Source organism: Mesoplodon mirus (genome assembly GCF_964341445.2).
Source record: "Mesoplodon mirus genome assembly, chromosome: 7".
Classification (NCBI taxonomy): Eukaryota; Metazoa; Chordata; class Mammalia; order Artiodactyla; family Ziphiidae; genus Mesoplodon; species Mesoplodon mirus.
In genome coordinates, this window is record NC_138983.1 from 85,483,834 (window position 1) to 85,502,404 (window position 18,571).

The window sequence follows — 18,571 nt, forward strand, 5'->3', positions numbered from 1 at the left end:
ACATCTATTTTTGGGGGGGGCCACACCATGCAGCTTGTGGGATCTTAGTTCCCCAACCAGGGACTGAACCTGGGCCGTAGCAGTGAAAGCGTCAACTCCTATCCACTGGACCGCCAGGGAATTCCCTACTGCATCTTCTTTATCCACTCATCTGTGGATGGGCACTTAGGTTGCTTTCATGTCTTGGCTATCGTAAATAATGCTGCTATGAACATTGGGGTGCATGTATCTTTCTGAATTAGTGTTTTCCATTTTAGAGGAATAAATACCCAGGAGTGGAATTGCTGGATCATGTGGTAGTTCTATTTTTAGTGTTTTGAGAAACCTTCAAACTGTTTTCCGTAGTGGCCACACCAATTTACATTTCCACCAACAGTGTACAAGGGTTCCCTTTTCTCCATAGCCTCGCCAACAGTTGTTATTTGTGTTCTTTTTGGTGACGGCCATTCTGACAGGTGTTAGGTGATATCTTAACCAATCAGATCTTTAGTAGTGACCCCAATCTCCTGGGCTGCTCATGACATGATCCAACAATAGTTACTCAACCTGGATTTCCCTGAGGGATTTATTCCAGGATTTTACAGACCTAGCTCGTTACGTGCGTTTTATCCCTTAGGACAATATTTTAAAAGGCAGGTAGTATGGTGGTTCAGAGCAGGGGCTTTGAGGTCAGAGGGACCTGGATGGAGTCCCAGCTTTACCACTCGGCAGCTAGGAAATGCAGCCCATTGTCAAGAGCCGAGGAAGAAGGCCTGGGAAGAGAACTGAGTGCTCACGGCTAAGAAAATCTGACTAGCTGTCAAATAGAGATGCGGCAGGGGTCACAGGTAAAGGCACCTCGGCGTGAGTAAATCACGCTGCCCTACCTGTGTGCATACCCATCTGCTTGCCATCCACATTTAGTTCACATTAAATCAACAAGTATTCAAGGCTGATGCGGATGGCAGCTACCGTTTCCTAAGGCTTATGTGTGACCCTATGATTTGGGTACCACGTCGTTTAATCCTCACAACTACCTGGTGAGATCTTAACCCCATTTTATAACCAAGTAAACAGAGGCACACAGAAGTCGAGATCTGCTCACACAATGAGTAAGCGCACACTTGAGAGTCACACCTTAGTAGCTGGTCTCCAAAGCCTGAACTCAGACTTATTCGCTCTAATGCAAATGGGGCTTTGCTGGGGCGAGGCCCGCGGCACGCATCAGACACCCTTCACTCCAGGGAATGAAACTCTCAGGTTTGTCTCTGTTCAAGTTAACGACAGAACCTGTCCTCTAGGACCTGGGCATGTACCTGGTACCCCTCTGGATCTTCGGAGGGCGTGTGGGGTCACAGAAAAAGCACAAGTGCCAGGATCACAACGACCTCAGTTTGAGTCCTGACCCTACCATGCACCAGCTGTGTGACTTTGAGCAAGTTCCTTAATGTTATTGATACTCAGTTTCCTTACTTGCAAAATAAAGACGACAATAGTACCTGGCTCATTGGGCTGTTGGAAGATGAAAGTACACAGTACACGTAAAACAACTAACACAGTGACAAGTACCGAGGAGGAGTTAAACAAACCATGGTTCCTACCCTCCTCTTAGGAACTGTGAACACACAAGGCTCTTAGGACTGCTTGTGTATGGTGATGAGTGACTCGGGGATCCCCTGCTGGCCTCAGTAATGGGAAGTACCTTGAATCACTTATCATGGTGGACTAACACATAAAGAGTTTTTGAGCCAGCTTCTTTTTTTTTTTTTTTTTTTTTTGCGGTACGTGGGCCTCTCACTGTTGTGGCCTCTCCCATTGCGGAGCACAGGCTCCGGACGCGCAGGCTCAGCGGCCATGGCTCACGGGCCCAGCCACTCCACGGCATGTGGGGTCTTCCCGGACCGGGGCACGAACCCGTGTCCCCTGCATCGGCAGGTGGACTCTCAACCACTGTGCCACCAGGGAAGCCCCCAATGGCTTAATTTTGCAACCCATGTTTCTTTACGGGAATGTAAGACTAGATTTAGAGACAGAGGCTTCAGTGACTCCTGAAGCCTGGGGAGGGGACAGTGCACACATTGCTTGGCCCCACTATTACTAGGATAGAGATCATGGTCTTTCCTTGTTTTAGTTCTGATTTTGAAGAACAGCTAGAACCGTGGGCCACATCTCTCTTGGTTTCACGCACACTCAGACTCTGCCATGATTACAACGACAGTAATACGGGGGTTGGGGAGGGGCTGGGTTGCCGGGAGCAATGCAGCGCCCCTGTTCTCTACGCTATCGGTGAGGGGCAGGCACTTACAGAAAAGTTCATCTGGATTTTGCCTCTCTTTTTTTGCTTAAACCCCACATTTGTTTATTTATTTATTTTTTTAGCTGTCTTGGGTCTTCGTTTCTGTGAGAGCGCTTCATCTAGTTGCAGCAAGCAGGGGCCACTCTTCATCGCGGTGCGCGGGCCTCTCACTATCGCGGCCTCTCGTTGTGGAGCACAGGCTCCAGACGCGCAGGCTCAGTAGTTGTGGCTCACGGGCCTAGCTGCTCCGCGGCATGTGGGATCCTCCCAGACCAGGGCTCGAACCCGTGTCCCCTGCATTAGCAGGCAGACTCCCAACAACTGTGCCACCAGGGAAGCCTTGCCTTTCTTTTTAAACACATTTAAAAGAAATTCGCACCACCTTCTGGATTACCTTAGACATATCCTGGCTGGGGTTGTTTAATCACCGGAGTTGAAAATCACTCCTCTATTCTCATTCATTATTTCAAGAATGTCAAGTTTGTGCAGCCTCCCTGGAGAGCGCTTTGGCAAGAAGGATCAACGATAAATGTTGGAGTTTCCCACACTTCTCATTCAATACTTTCTTCCTAGTGATACCATTCACACGTATGGCTTTAATCACCATCCATCCATCCACCCGTCCATCCATCCCATCTGACTAAGCACCCGCTATGTGGCACATGTTCTTCTGGGTTCCAGGGCCACACCACTGATACGGTTGGATATCCAGGGTGACAGCTGCGTCCTTGGCACCTCACTTTGGATGTCAACAGGCACCTCACACTCATCTTCCCTCTCAAACCGGGTCCTCCTGTGGCATTCTTTACTCTGGATTTTAGTGAAGGAACCACATCTGTACTTTTAACACAAGCCAGAAACCTGGAGACCTGTAGCCCCCTTTCTCTCCATCACTTCCCTTCTAGCCATATCTAACTCCATCACTGAGGCCTGTTGATTCATCTCTTAAATGCCCCTGGAATCTTCTCTCTTGCTCCGTCCCCTCCATTGCCACAGTGAGGGCCACCATCGTGTCTTGTGACAGCCTCCTAACTGCTCTCCCGGGGTTCTGTGCTGGCCACCTTCCTGTACCTTTTCCACTCGTGGCCAAGATGACTGTCTCCAAATGAAAGCCTGTTCCATCAGTTCCTTACTTAAAACCTTTCGTGGGCTTCTTTCTGCTCTCAGGTTAAAGCAGAGCTTCTTACCAGGGCTCTGCAAGCCCCCGGCCACAACATGATACAGCCCCTGTGGACCTCCTTCACCAGTCCCTGCCCTCCGCCTCCATTTCTTTAAGCCCCTTGAGTTCTCCATGCTTCCTTCGATCCCACCACGCTGCTCCCTCCACCCAGAATGCCCTCCCCTCCCCTCTTTGGCAAATAACTCCTATGCACCCTGCAGGTGCCCTGCCGTCCCTGACCAGGTCAGAGCCCTGCACTTCTTCAAAGCAACTGTCATGATTAAAGTTTTACATGTGAGTGATTTTTCAGTTAACGCCCCACCCTATTCCTCCCTGAGACCCTAAGATCTACAAGCGCAGGGAGAGTGCCTGTTAGTTCCCCAATATTTTATTATGAAAGATTTCAAATGTACAGTGAAGAGGGAGGAATTTTACAGCCAACATCCATATACCCCATAACCTGGATTCTACCTGTTTCTGACCCCATTATATTTCCATCCTGCACTGTGCCTGGTATCTAGGAGGCCTGTGATAAATCTTTGTTGAATGAAAGTGGTTCATATCCTTCCACATCTAGGATGATAAAGATAAGATGAACAGGTATGTGTGAATAATATTTATGTCAGCCTCATCTATTAAGTGTGAAAAACTGGAAGCAACTTAAACGCCCATGATAGAGGACTGGCTAAATAAATTACGGTACATCCTTCAGAATGGGGTTCCTTGCCATCAGTGACAGCGATGATGTAGATCTGTGTGTATTGACATTGAAGGATGCTCCAGATGTACTGTTAGGAATGAAACTAAAGGAAATTGGGTATAATATGATATTATTCTTTTGTAAAGTTAAAAAATCAATACACGTGGATAGGTAGTGCCTATTTTATGCCAGGTACTATTTTAAGTACTTTACATGTATCAATGCATTTTAATCCTCACAAAAATCCTACGGGGTGAGTATTCCCTATTATCCCCATTTTACAGGTAAAGAAACAGGCACAGAGAGGGGAAGTAACTTGCCTAGAATCACACAGCTCTTTCCATGGGAAAATGCCCTGGAAGTTCCACACAAAATATGATCGTAGTGACGATACCAAACGCTAGCGAGGATGTGAAGCAACAGGAACTCTCATTCATTGTTGGCGGGAACGCAAAACAGCCACTTTGGAAAAGAGTTTTGTGGTTTTCTTAAAAACTAAACGTACTCTACGGACTTCCCTGGTGGCGTAGTGGTTAAGAATCCGCCTGCCAATGCAAGGGACACAGGTTCAAGCCCTGGTCTGGGAAGATCCCGCATGCCGCAGAGAAACTAAGCCTGTGTGCCACAACTACTGAGCCTGTGCTCTAAAGCCCGTGAGCCACAACTACTGAGCCCGCGTGCCACAACTACTGAAGCCTGTGCACCTAGAGACCATGCAACGCAACAAGAGAAGCCACTGCAATGAGAAGCCCGTGCACCACAAGGAAGAGTAGCCCCCGCTTGCGGCAACTAGAGAAAGCCCGTGTGCAGCAATGAAGACCCAACGCAGCCAAAAATAAATAAAATAAAGTGAATTAAAATTAAAAAAAACACCGAAATGTACTCTAACCACACGATTCAGCAACCGCGCCCTTGGTATTTACTCAAAGGAGTTGAAAACATGTCCACACAAAACTCTGCACGTGGACGTTTATGGCAGCTTTATTCATAACTGCCAAAACTTGGAAGCCACCAGGATGTCCTTCAGTAGGTGAATGGATAATGGAATATTATTGGGCACTTAAAAAGAAAAAAAGAGCTATCAAGCCATGAAAAGACTTGGAGGAAACGAAAATGCATATTACTAAATAAAAGAAACTAATCTGAAAAGTTGTATGATTCCAACTACATGATATCCTGGAAAAGGCAAAAACTATGGTGACGGTAAAAAGATCGGTGGTTGCCAGGGGCTGCGCGGAGGCTGGGAGGGAGCACAGAGGATTTTCAGGGCAGTGAAACTTTTCTTTTTTTTTGGGGGGGGGGGATAGGTTCTTTTATTTGAAATAAAAATGTCCAGTTTTGAAAAGAAAAGAAGTTTTCTTAAAAACATAAGTCCTCAAACCACAGGTTTCCCCATGACGAGTTGAATTCCTGAACACTGCAGAGGGATTACTGGAGATGTTGATTACTTAAGGCACTAATAGGAAGGCACTGAAGAACAGCAGGGCCAGGCTTCAATCAGACAAACATGCGCTGCCCTGGAGGAATTGCATAGGCTGGCTTTGAAGTTGGCTTCTCCTTTGCTTCTTTTTATTTTGTTAAACTTGTAGCTTTACTTTCCTCAATTTCTAGAATATCAGTTTCTAGATATTTGGGTTTATGGGTTATCATCATTTTGCTTTATTACCACATCCCTGATCTGTAACTTCACCCACCCCACTTCCCCTCTGTGGACTCCACAGGTGGCTTTTAATGAATTCTGCGTACTTTCTGTTACTATGTAGTTACAGAGTGACCTGAGAAGTGAAACTCATAAATCGAGTTGACGTAATACCAGGGCTTTGTGCACAGAATCCACCAATCTGCTCAGAGATGGCCTGATCTGAACCACATCCCCCACCATGCTCCCTGGCTTCTGCTTAGGGCAGTAGATTTGGGATCAAAGGCACCTTCAGGACTGGACCATCTTCCCGGTGGAGCATCGTGATTTACAGGGCCTCTGGGTCCTCCCTGGGGTGGGCCTCATTATTGGTGGACCTCCTGGTCTCAGGACTTAATGAAGCTCAGGTTGTTGATGTCTCATCGCAGAAAGAATTCAGTGAGAGACAAAGTGATAGGTAAGACGTGGACTTATTTAGAGAGAAACACACTCCACAGAGCGTGGGCCATCTCAGAAGGCGAGAAAGGCCAGGGCAGTGAAACGATTCTGTATGATATTATAATGGTGGATACATGTCATCACACATTTGTCCAAGCCCAAACCCATAGGATGTACAATACCAAGAGTGACCCCTACACAGCATTGTAAATCAACTACACTCCAATAAAATTAAAATGAAAAAGAGTGAACCCTAATATAAACCATGGACTTTGGGTGATTAGGATGTGTCAGTGTAGGTTCATCAGTCCTGACAACTGTACCTCTCTGGTGCTGATGCTGATAAATGGGGGAGGCTGTGTATGAGTGGGGACAGGGGGTACCTGGGAAATCTCTGTATCATCCTCTCAATTTTGCCATGAACATAAAACTGCTCTAAAAAACGTCTCTACTCTATATATGTATATATATGGTTACTTCTGAGAGAGAAGATTTAGCATAATTTCGATTTTTCCTTTTGACTCTGTCACGTCTCATTTTTCTCCAGTAATCACATCTCACTTGTGTACTTTTTTCCAGGAACACTGCTTCTCAAGTGGTGAAGCAAAGTGAAGTCTGGAGAAGGGAACACTTGGCCACATACCTAAGAAGCCTCCCTCAACAGATGTCCCATCGTGATCAGATTCAACGCAATATTTCAGTCATGTAACTATGTGAGAAAAGAGTTTCAATCACCTTTGTCGGAGCTGCAGAACTGGATCCCCACCTCGTGGAGGAGATGCTCCGTTTCCTCCAGCCAGGACAGTGACAGGCGCAAGATGTCCAGCACCACCTTCTGGAGCCCTGAGACAGGTGGGCTCACCTGCAGGTGCTGCAGGAGGTCGACCTCCTTCTTCAGGTCATTGCTAGAGCAAGACATTGTCATGCACGCCTGGAAAGAGATGAGGTCGTGAGGAGCCCGGGCACCATCGCCAGAAATACCACCTGATGGTTGTGACCCGCACAGAGCAGTGTTCTTGACGGGCCCGTGAAGCAGGCAGGACCGTATGTTGGCCGCCCTGTGACGGCCCAGTTCTACTTCCCTTTTTTGGGGGGCAGAAGGAAGGAGGCAGCTTTTATTTCACGTGCACTCTAATTGGGACTCTGGATGGTCAAAGAGACCCTTTGTTTAGGTATAGGCAATTCCAAAGCCAAATTGCCAAGGACGATTTGGCTGAAAGGGGAAGCAAATTTGGTTACAGAATTCCTGCTGAGATCAACACACAAGCTGGTCATAAAGTGCGGTTTCCTGATTTGAAAGAGTGCTGACAAGCCAACATTTGCCCAGACTCCCCAGATAGCAGCTGCATATTTCCAGAGAAAGCAGAAGCAGCTGCCTGATGTGATAACCTGGATCCCTGCATGGGGGCCATGAAGTGGGGGCTCTGCCAGACCCTCTGGTCCAATAAGGGTAAGAGCAGCCTTCCACTGCTGGGACAGAAAAGAAAACTGCAAATAAAGAGCAGAAGGTTTCTTTGGTTTCTCTGGAAATAACACGGGGCTGTTTTTTTCCCCCGGGGTCTGGGGCCTCCCAAAGGCAGTACTTGGAGTGTGTCGGGCAGCTTCTCCTTGGCCACACCAAGTTCACCTGGGAGGCATTTCTGGAGGTCCTTTGTATTCTGATCTCAAACAGATTTCTCCAACAAGAGAAAAGGTGGACTAAAAGCAGAGCTGGACAATTTCCTGAACAAGGAGCACAAAAATGAGACACAGGGGACATTTGAGGAATGGAGAAGGGGGCACCTGGCAACTGTCTAAGGATGTCTTCAGCTTCTTGATGTTCTGGGTGATTTCCTCCTCTTTGCAGCTGCTGAGCTGGGTCTCCTTCTGCAGGGTCTGCTTTTTCTGCCAAACGTTGATATTGTCCTCTGTGACCCTGCTGCTCTTCTCTAGTAACTGGTGAGAAAAAGAAAAAAAAAAAAGATTTAAAATGCAGGGTGGGGCTTCCCTGGTGGCGCGGTGGTTGGGAGTCTGCCTGCTGATGCAGGGGATGCGGGTTCAAGCCCTGGTCTGGGAAGATCCCACATGCCGCGGAGCAACTGGGCCTGTGAGCCACAACTACTGAGCCTGCGCGTCTGGAGCCTGAGCTCCGCAACAAGAGAGGCCGCGATAGTGAGAGGCCCGCGCACCGCGATGAAGGGTGGCCCCTGCTCGCCGCAACTGGAGAAAGCCCTCGCACAGAAACGAAGACCCAACCCAGCAAAAATAAATAAATAAATTAATTAAAATGCAGGGTGGCTCTGGGGGGAGGGGACCTGGAGGGCTTCAGCTTAAGCTCAGAGGAGGGAGGTCCTGGCGTGTTTTGGGGATGGCTCTGGAGGGTGGATATTGGCTCTGTCACCGGGGCATGTTTCACAGGATCAGAGATGGTTTTTTAAGAGCCAAAGGCCTGTCATGTGGCCACGAGTGTGTTCTAGATTCTTCTGCATTCTGGGAGGGATTCATCACGCTGAGCCTGATGCTGTGGGCTCCTAAAAAGGAGGTCATCCGAGAGAAGCCCGTGGTGTGATCTTGTGACCCGCGCGCTGACACCCAGGCTTGGAGAGGATAAACGGAAGGATAATAAGGCATCGTTACAGCCAGAGGCCCACCCTCACTGCCATCTGCCACTTCAGGAGGAACGAGCGAGCGAGGACGCACCGTCCATGCTGAGGCCGCCCCTTTCCTCGCGGGGCTAACGGAGGTTCACCGTGCGGGTCTGCCGACCAGACACAGCCCTGGGTGGTTTAATTTGATTTTCACAGAAACACTGCAAGGGAGTTTAACTGGCTTTTACTTGAAAAGCCAGGAAATCCCAGAAAATCAAAACAAATCTTTATGGTGTAGCAACAGTGTGAAAATTATGTGCCACCAACAAAAAACAGGAACATATGCTCCCAGTGTCTGGAGCCCCGGGTCCCTGAAGGAGAAAGTGGGGAAGAGAGACGAGCCTGCTGACTGGAGACGGGTTTGTCCTGGACCGGTTTCACGCGTCCGCAGGTGGCCTTGAGGACCTGACCTCTGAAAAGCTCCAGCTGCAGCACAAAGAAAGGGAAGGGGATGAGGTGAGGGGCGCAGCTGCAGCGGCCAGGCTGGGGGAGGCGCCTCCGTCGCTGGGTCTGGGAGAAATCGGTGAGAAGGCTCTGCACGCCTTCAGTGGTCCTTATGGGTAATTAACACCTTCACCTCTCACCGGAAGGGGCAGTGCCCACACAAGAGAGGGGGACAGCAGGTTTTAATGACTTTTCAGGTGTGCCCGCCTAACCTAGCCGACGCACACGGTCAGCACACACACGTCTCGGGCTCTCGGAAGAGCCACTTGCTGCCAATTATCCAGTGGGAAGTCCAGGGCCGGGAGCGCTCTTCCGTAATTGCTACGTTGGCACCAGGCTGTGAGATAAACATTGAGGCTGTCAGCCCGGGTAACTCGTGTCATCAGCAAGGGCTCCTGGGGAGAGAAGGAGGAGCTGCCTGCTGCCGTTTTGTGCCTTAGACCTTGTGTCCTGAAGACGACGTCTCCTGTATTCCTCTCCAGGTCCCCGGAGCCTGGTGCAGTGCCTGGCACACAGCAGGCACTCAATAAACGTTCATCGAATGCTTAGAACAGAAACACCTGTCAAGTCAGATGTTCAAAGTCCTCTCCTTCAGTTCAGCCAGTTTTTACTGAGTGCCTCCCTGATGCTGGTGTCTTCATATTACGGATGATGAAACAACGCAGTTAAATTAAATCAGGGCTTCTAGAATGACGAGTTCAAGATGCCCCAGGCTCATGAGACTTGAACGGCAAAGAAGCCCAAGTTTCTCTGGAAATTTCCCAACGTGATGGCCCTTGGCCTGGGTTTTTGGCTCACTGGCAAAATGTGGTCATGAAAGGCTCTAAAACAGAGCACTGAAAGACCACAAGGGCCACGGAATCAATGAGAACGTCAACAGGTCCTAAGACACAGGAGTCTGCTGCACACCAGGGAGCTCTGGGAAGCCAAGTAGAGGAATTGTGACTCTTCTAAGGACACCTCTGCAGTCATCCTGCCAGAAGCCAGCCGGGTGATTGGAGGGACTCTGGGTCGTCTGCTGGTTTCATGGCCAAGGGAGGGTCCTAGCTCGCCCGAGGAAGAGGTTATGTAGAGAGGGCCCTGTGGGCAATGGCCCGCATTATCACCAGAGGCGCCCTACAGGACTGCTTGGTGGGGGGTGGGGGTGGGGAGGGACAGGTCCTGCTGGACGATGGGCTGAGTCCTGTGGTCACTGGCCTGGGGAAGGGCAGGACCTCAGGCCAGGAGCGGGCTGTGGAGACAAGGGGGTGAAGCAGGAAGGCCCAGGCAGCGCAGAGAAGCCTCGTTCGTCCTTTCTCTCTCGAGTCTAGACCTGGAGGAATCTCAGTGTCTCTGAGGGTCTTCCTGGATGACCCCTGGCCAGAGCCATGACCAGGCGCTCGGCAAGTGGCGCAGATCATGCCCTCAAGGCGGGTGTGCGCCGTGGGTGCAGAGTGCCAGCAAGGTGAGGGGTAGCCCAGGTGCACGGAGGGAGGCCCAGGCTGGCGGGCTCTCTGCCTTGCTAAGGGGTCGGCAACCTGCAGGAGAAAGGACACCAGGGATGATGGTTGAAGTTGGTTGAAGTTGGTTGAAGAGGCTTTCAAACCTGCCTGAGGGTCAGCATCGTCATTTAACTTGTGGGTGCCTCTGAAGTTTAGCGCGTGGGACAAATTCCGGTCACACTGATGGTTCAGGCTTGGATGCTACCAAACGCAAGGGCTTTGGGAACTGGGCTGGGTGGGACGGAGGGCTCCTTTGAGGATTGTGGTTCTTAACCTTTTTTGGTGGTTTACAGATCCTTCTGAGCATCCAATGAGTGATGAGGTGGACTCACTCTCCCAGAAAAAGAAAAGCACAAACACATACACGCAAAACGTTCTTGGTCCCCCTGGAGCCGTGGCTGCCAGGAGAGGATGCCTCGTGGAGGGGGTCCAAGATGGGCTGCCCTCGGTGGGCTGTGTTCTGGAGGGCCAGTGCCCCGTCTTGGGTTCTCGTTTGCTCTCCCTTAGCCTTTGGTGAAGGCTCGTTTGCATGTTCTGGCCCTCATGTCTGTGCCACGTGTCAGAGGAAGGGCCACTGGGCCATCTTGGGTCAGAGGCCTGGGAAATGGCCCTCTCCCCACCCTGCCCACCTCCAACTGGCATAAGCTGTGGTATTCTGGGTTTTACTTTATTAAGAAAAGTGGCAGGACTTCCCTGGCGCTCCAGTGGTTAAGATTCCATGCAGCCACTGCAGGGGGCACGGGTTCCATCCCTGGTCGGGGAACTAAAATCCTGCAAGCCACGCAGTTCGGCCAAACAAAACAAACAAACAAACAAACCAACAAACAGAAATGTAGCATTTCCCTGGGGACACTGACTGTAGCATCTGTTTGGGGGCCCAGAGGAAGAAAGATCGCTCTAAATGTCAGGACAAAAAATGTGAAGGAGAAAGTGCTAGAAACACCACCGGAGTCAAGAGCTCAAACCCTTCCCAAGAGGGAACCGCACAGCTGGTTCACTGGGGTGGGCCTTGAGCTGGGACTGGCTGCTTGGTTAGGGTCTCAGGCAACAGCAAACACTGGAGTGGGCAGCTTCCCAGAAGGAAAAGCCTCTTTAGTGAAATCCACGGGGACGCGGAAGCCGCACAAAGCCCTGCCCCTGAGATAAGCGGGTGAACTAAGCCAGGCCGTCTTCCTCCTCATTCATCCCTGCCGGCCGCTTGGGTGCGGGATTCCCTGGAGAGCACGGGCCCGTGAAGGGGCTCTGCAGCACGCCTACCTGACCTACTGCCCTTTCCAAATTGGCTTTAATGAGGTTTTCTCTGTTCCTCATTTCTTGCAGCTGAAGCAATTTCCTTCTGGAATCCTCCCGAAGCTTCTCTTCAACCTGAAAGGATGATGAAAGCGTGGGCTTGCTGCTAATGTGATCATCATGCCCTCTGGGGAAACTCTTCTGGGGGGGCTAATGGCAGTGGGGGAGCCCCTGAGGGGTAGGGACAGCTGCAGCCCAGCAGCAGGGGTCACAGGCATGCACAGGGTGGAGGCAAACTCACAGGGAGTTGCCCCCTACGGGAAAGGGCCGAGCTCTGCACCCGGGGCTCAACTATGTTCTACCGCACACTCCCATCCCAGCTCGGTCCCTAACAAGCCGTAAGACACTCGGAAAGTTATTTCACTGCTCCGTGACTCAGTGTCCTCATCTGTCAAATGGGGATGATGATACTAGTATCACTGCATAGAGTTATTGTGGGGATTCAATGTGTGGAATAGTGCTTAAGGGCTCTGTGAGAGTGTTAAGTACTGTTGTAACCTATGAAAGGTGGACGGGACTGTCCGCCGTACAGTCTCGTTCTAATAACTCGTGATGGGTACTTGGAAATGTTATGATTGGGTTTATTATCATAACTGTTTGTCGTCACCACTTTGAGCACACTCACTGGTGGTAACCTCTCTGGAGGCTTGCCAAAGCAATGTCTATTAAGAACTGCAGCCTGCCAAGGAAGGCATTTAAAGTGGAGAAGCTTGCCTACTTTTCCCCCCTTGCTTGGGTAACAGTCAACGCACGGTAAGCTTGGGCGTGCTCCACGCTACCCTTGGCTGGCCAGTGTAGGCCTCACAGCTGCTCAATTCTTGGATGCACCTGCTGAGCCCTGGGCCCTGGCACTAACAGGAAATGAGGCAAACTCTCATAAATAAATGGAAAGTTTTTGTGCTGAAACAAATTCACAGGCTGTGTTTTTACGGATCTGAAGAGGGGGATCACAGGGATGTAATAAAAGACCCAGAAAAGCCCTTAAGAGCTTTCTTCTGAGTAGTGTGGTCCAGTGGAAGAGCCTCTACCCAGCTCCGTTACCTTGGAAAAGTCATCTAAGCTCTCTGGGCCTTAGTTTTCTCCCAGGTCTAAACATGCTCTGACTTCTATGTCAGCAGCCTTTTTCATATGCTGCAAAAGCCAAGTCCAGCCTTGGACTCTGCCCTTATCTGTGTTCTGCATGAACAGCCCCCGTTCCCGTCCCCAAGCCTCAGAGTCACCTTCAGCGGCCGCCCTGCTCCCTCCCTCACACTCGCTGGTCTCACGCCTGTCCTCCAGTCCCTCTAACATGCAAGCTGGACTGTGACAACTGGCCTCCTCGCCTCGAGTTTAGTTTCTTCCAGTGCAATCTTAACGGTACTCTGAGAGTTACCCAGCTGTAAGGCAGCTCTGTCCAACAGAAATTTCTGCAGCGGTACAGGTACTCTGAGCGAGGTTGTGTTGTCTAATACGGCAGCCACCAGCCACATCTGGGGATCGAGCACTCGAAATGGGGCTAGTGTGACGGAGGAACTGAACTAAACATTTTAGTTAATTTTCATTAATTTCAGTGTAAACAGTAGCATGTGGCTGTTTGCTATGCCAGCGTCACTGAAGTCAGACGAACCTGGAGTCAGACAAAACCGACTGTGCCATTGGGCTAGTTACTTTACTAGTAACTAGTAGCCTTGACTTTCTCATCTGTAAAATGGAGAGGATGATTTCTAGATCACAGCGCTGTTGTGAAGATGAAGAGATGAAATGTTCAAGGGAACGCCTAGTACGTGAGAAATTGTAACTATCATTTTCACCCTGATTACTGTCCACGAATGTCATTGCATCAGTCACTTGTTCAGAAGCCTTAGGAGCTCCCCACTGCCTGTGTGGTACAGAGCCCAAGCGCCTGAACTAAGGCAAAACACCAAGCTAGGGATTCAAGAAGCCCCTACGAACTCTGAACGAGGTAAATAAAACTGAATCCACCCCTAGATAAACCATAATAAAACTGCTGGAAATCAAGGGAAAAGACAATCTTAAAAGCAACTGGAGAAAAAGACAGATTATGCAAAGGTACAACAGTTAGGCTTACAGATGACTTCTAAATAGAAATAATAGGAGCCACAAGACAATAGTGACATATCTAATGCTGTATCTAATGTGCTGAAAGAAAAGAATTGCCATTGTAGAATTCAATACGCAGTCAAATGTGTTTTAAGAATGGAGGTTAAATATACATCTCCAGACAGACACACAGGCACATTTGAGAATTTGTCATCAGCAGAGCCACAATGAGGGAAAACATTAAAGGGTATTCTTCAGACACAAGAAAAATGAACCCAGGTGGGTGATCAGAGATGCAGAAAAGACAAGCAACAGTAAGGGTAATGTGTGGATATAATACTGACTATAGCAAAACACTAATCATGTCTTGTGGGGTATTAACTATCAAGAGGAGTTTAGAAAATGACAGCAATGGCTTATAAATCTGGAGGGGGTAAGTGAAGTTAAGGTGTTTGAAACTCACTGCACTGTCAAGGAGAAGGGCATAATTATCAACTACTATTGCCTCTTGGTAAGTTAAGAATGCAGGGCTTCCCTGGTGGTGCAGTGGTGGAGAGTCCGCCTGCCGATGCAGGGGACATGGGTTCGTGTCCCGGTCCAGGAGGATCCCACATGCTGCAGAGCGGCTGGGCCTGTGAGCCATGACCGCTGAGCCTGTGCGTCCAGAGCCTGTGCTCCGCAACCGAAGAGGCCATAACAGTGAAAGGCCCATGTACCGCAAAAAAAAAAAAAAAAAAAGAATGCACATTATAGTCTTCAGGATGACTACTAAGAGAATAGTAGAAGAGTGAAAAACTTAATTAATGTGTGATTTTGGTGAGTCAAGGATGAAAGCTATTGTCTTACTATTACTAAAAGAATAGTAAAAAAGTGAAATATTTCCAAGCTAATAGAGGGGGAAAGTGGAATAAGAGAAAACCATCCACTCAGAAGGAGGCAAGAAAGGAGAGAAAAAGGAACATACCACAGATGGTACATCTGGTATTGAGCAAGAAGATAGATTTAAACCCCAGTACATGAGTAATTACATAATATAAATGGACTAAAAGTCAAAATTGTCAAACTGGATTTTGTAAAAATGATACGCTATTTGGAAGGCATATGTCCAAACCTTAAGACAAAAATTGACAGAGAATGTATGAAAAAGATATGGCATGAAAACTCTAACAAACAGAAAGCCAGTGGTGAAGCTGAATGACAAAGGAGACGTTAAGGGAGAAACACTACTAGAGATGAAAAGGGACATTTCATGATGATCTAAAGTTTTGCTCTACAGGAAGTATTAGGATTCTAAATTTATATGCACCTAGTAACACAGCCTCAAAATATATAAAGCAAAAATCGTTCATATTAAAAGAAGAAACACACAAATGACAAACATGTTGAGATTTTTAAAAACATTCTCAATGATGGAACAAAAAGACAAAAAAAATCAATATGAGAATTTAAGTTGGATCAACATCATTGGCAAACTTGATTTAATGGATCAATTCTTTCTTAGATAATTTCACAATTAAGATTTGAAGGCAGTCTAGGGTAGTGGTTACACACAGGAGCTTTGGAGTCAGGCAGACCTGGATTCAAGTTCTGCCACAACTACTTTATGCAAGTGAACTTGGATAACTTCCTTCACCTCTGTGAGCCTCAGTTTTCCCGACTGTAAAGTGGGGTTAATACCAGTATAGACCGCATGGGGTCATTGTGAGGATGAACAGAGATGATGCAGGTGGAGTGCTTGCCCCAGAGTGGTTCCCAGGCCGACCTGTCCCTGCCATACCTTGCTCTTTTCCCGCAGCGTCATAGAGATCAGGCTCTGCTCGGTACTGCTCATTTTCAGCTCCACCCTGAGCTTCCTCATTTCTTTTTCCATGTCATGGATTTGCTGAAAGAGTTCCAACAACAGGGAAGTCAACTTCACAACTCATTTCATCCGGTTCATTAAGGCAGAAACCTAGTCTGGGATTCGCTTCATTCCTTCCCTTGGGGGACAATTCCACATCTTTGAGGCAAAGTGGACTTTCTTTCAACGGATGCAATGAAAGGGCTGGGTGAGGGAAAATTTGATTTTCTTTTGAAGATCAGCATGGATCCTGGATTAAACAGTACAAGATACCTATCCACTCATTAGAATCTCTTTCCTTGGGGCACATTTTTGAGTTCAATCTAAATAAGGGCTGTTTGGAAGACACAATGGGCACAGTTTGGAAGAAAAGAACAATGACATTTTTCTTTTTTCTCATTTGAGGCAGAGAAGTGTGCTCCTGCCAGAGAGAAGAACACACGTCTCCTCCCCCTGTCCCAGGCACCGGGCTTCCCAACGGATGGAAAACGTATGCCTGGTGATGTGCACGAGGGTTCGGGCCGGTACAGGGGGTGAACATTTACATTGAGTGGTCATCTTTTCATTGTATTCATTTTTATGTTCACCTTCCATACAAGGCCAGTGATACATTTGCTTTTTATTGTGTTTTTATGAATTGTTGTAAAATTGAATGTATTTAAGCAAAAATACTTCAAGAAGAGTTGTGTTAATAACAGTGTTCAGGGCCGTGATAAAACTTGTGACAGTGGATCATGAAAGTCTGGGCATCACAAGTCCAGGGGTAGGGACCACGGTGAATTTCTAGCAGCATACGGTGGCCACCTCTCGTCCCTTTCCCCAGGGGAATCCTGATGAGGGGCCTTGAGCCAACTGCCCAGAAAATCTGGGGAGCGTGTGTTTTCCATGGTCTTTTCACCCATCTCTTTGAGGCTAGCAAATCAAAGAATTAGGAGACTACATTAACAGACAGACACCCAGAAAGCCCCAGAGCTTGTGCTAGCTAATGGGCCAAGGAACCCCTCCAAAACACTCAAGGTCACAATCTAGGCTTTCAGTGGACACCTAGGGGTCAGGAGGTTCAACGCACGGTTTTGCAGAGTTTTAACTCTTTCTCTTGGGCTTCCCAGTTCTCCTTCTGGGCATCTTCCTTCTGTAACTCTTCTTTCAGCACTGAGCACTGTGGAGAAAAAGGACAAGGCCACGGGGGCTTGGCTGGGGGTCCCAAGTACCTGTGTTCATGCCCAGGAGTGTTTCCTGCTGTATAACCCAATCACACCTCTGAATTCTGAGAGGTAAGACCATTTGTGTGATGGGAGCACGGGATCCTGCAGTCCTTCCCAGTTCACCCCTCTCATGAGTTCTGAGGAATAGAGCGTCTAAATTCCTCTTCAAAGTTAGCAAACTTCACTGCAGGGGAAATCCAGCTGTGCAGAGTCTGGGTACTTAGGGTGCAGGAATTGGGATGTTTTCACGCTGTGACCGGTGAGGGTGGAGGGGGCCGAGCCAGTGAGCTCGGGTCCATCTTACGGCTTTTGTGCAGGTTGAGTCTCAAAGACACAACTGCCCCGACTGGTGTGGAGGGGTAAACGGAGCTGTCTTGCCCGAAGGCAGCTCGGCAACAGGCATTAAGGGCATAAGGATGGATGTGCCTTCTTTTGACCCAGCAATTCCCACTTTAGGAATGTACCTTAAGGACAATGACTGGAGAAATAAGTAAATCTGTAGTTTCAAGGATGCTCTTCACAGAATTGTCCGTAACAGTGGAAGAAAAAAAAAAAAAAAGAGGAAACAACCCAAGTGTTGTTTAGAACAGCAGACCACTTTATAACACTGGGTACATCCAGGAGAAAGTATGTAGCTTTTAAGACGAATGATAAGAGCGTTGATTTATTAGCACGGGAAAATAGTAAGTATTTAAAATTTTTAAAAATGTGCATAGTATAAATTCACTATAAAATGATTGATTGATTGATTTCTAGGCAATATATAGAAATAAGACTGGAAGAACATACATGAAAATATTAACACTGATTTCTCAAGGTAGCATTTCCTCTCCTCTTTTTATTTTTTCTTCTCAATGTCATCTACTTATTTTTCTAAAATTAACACACATGATGTATGTCATTTAAAAAAAAAGGCATATCAAATGTTCACAAGAGCAGTACCCTTGGTGGTGACGAGCCCTTCTGCTATTGGCCAGCACAGTCTAGAGGAGAAGGGACCTCATTCCGAGGTCAACGAGGAAGGGGAAACAGGGACATAAATCATCCAAATGCACTTCAGGAGGTAGAAGAGCCAAGCAGGTGCTGTCTTTGCAGATTCCTTCTACTTAGCACCAGCTCTGCATCCCCTTCCCGTCCCCAACACACACACACACACACACACACACACACACACACACAGACCCCACATTAAACAGCTATAGCACATGCCTGGGAAGACACTCTGCTTGGGAGAAACGAATGCAGAGGGCTTGGCCAGGCAGCCAACCTAGGGCAGAGGCAGAAGAGCACAACTAAAACCAGCCTCCCACTTCTCAGAAAACGATTTTGTCATCCCCATTTCACAGATGGGGAAATGGAGGCCAAATAAGTTACAATGAAAGAAAGCTCTGGGATTGGACCCTGGTCTGTCTGATCCCAAAGCTCGTGCAGTG

At 48.2% G+C, this 18,571-nt stretch overlaps 1 protein-coding gene across 1 annotated transcript in view; it reads right to left on the reverse strand.

The window, feature by feature from the left end:
• LOC309808841 (forkhead-associated domain-containing protein 1-like) overlaps nucleotides 1-18,571 on the reverse strand; it is a gene marked incomplete at both ends in the record, with an annotated part of 99,491 nt that overhangs the window by 17,041 nt on the left and 63,879 nt on the right. The window contains 6 exons of the mRNA XM_082629413.1: nucleotides 6,947-7,142; nucleotides 7,994-8,146; nucleotides 9,181-9,264; nucleotides 12,021-12,128; nucleotides 15,871-15,975; nucleotides 17,003-17,092. Coding sequence (XP_082485539.1) covers nucleotides 6,947-7,142; nucleotides 7,994-8,146; nucleotides 9,181-9,264; nucleotides 12,021-12,128; nucleotides 15,871-15,975; nucleotides 17,003-17,092 — 736 coding nt within the window. The remainder of the gene's footprint in view (nucleotides 1-6,946; nucleotides 7,143-7,993; nucleotides 8,147-9,180; nucleotides 9,265-12,020; nucleotides 12,129-15,870; nucleotides 15,976-17,002; nucleotides 17,093-18,571) is intronic.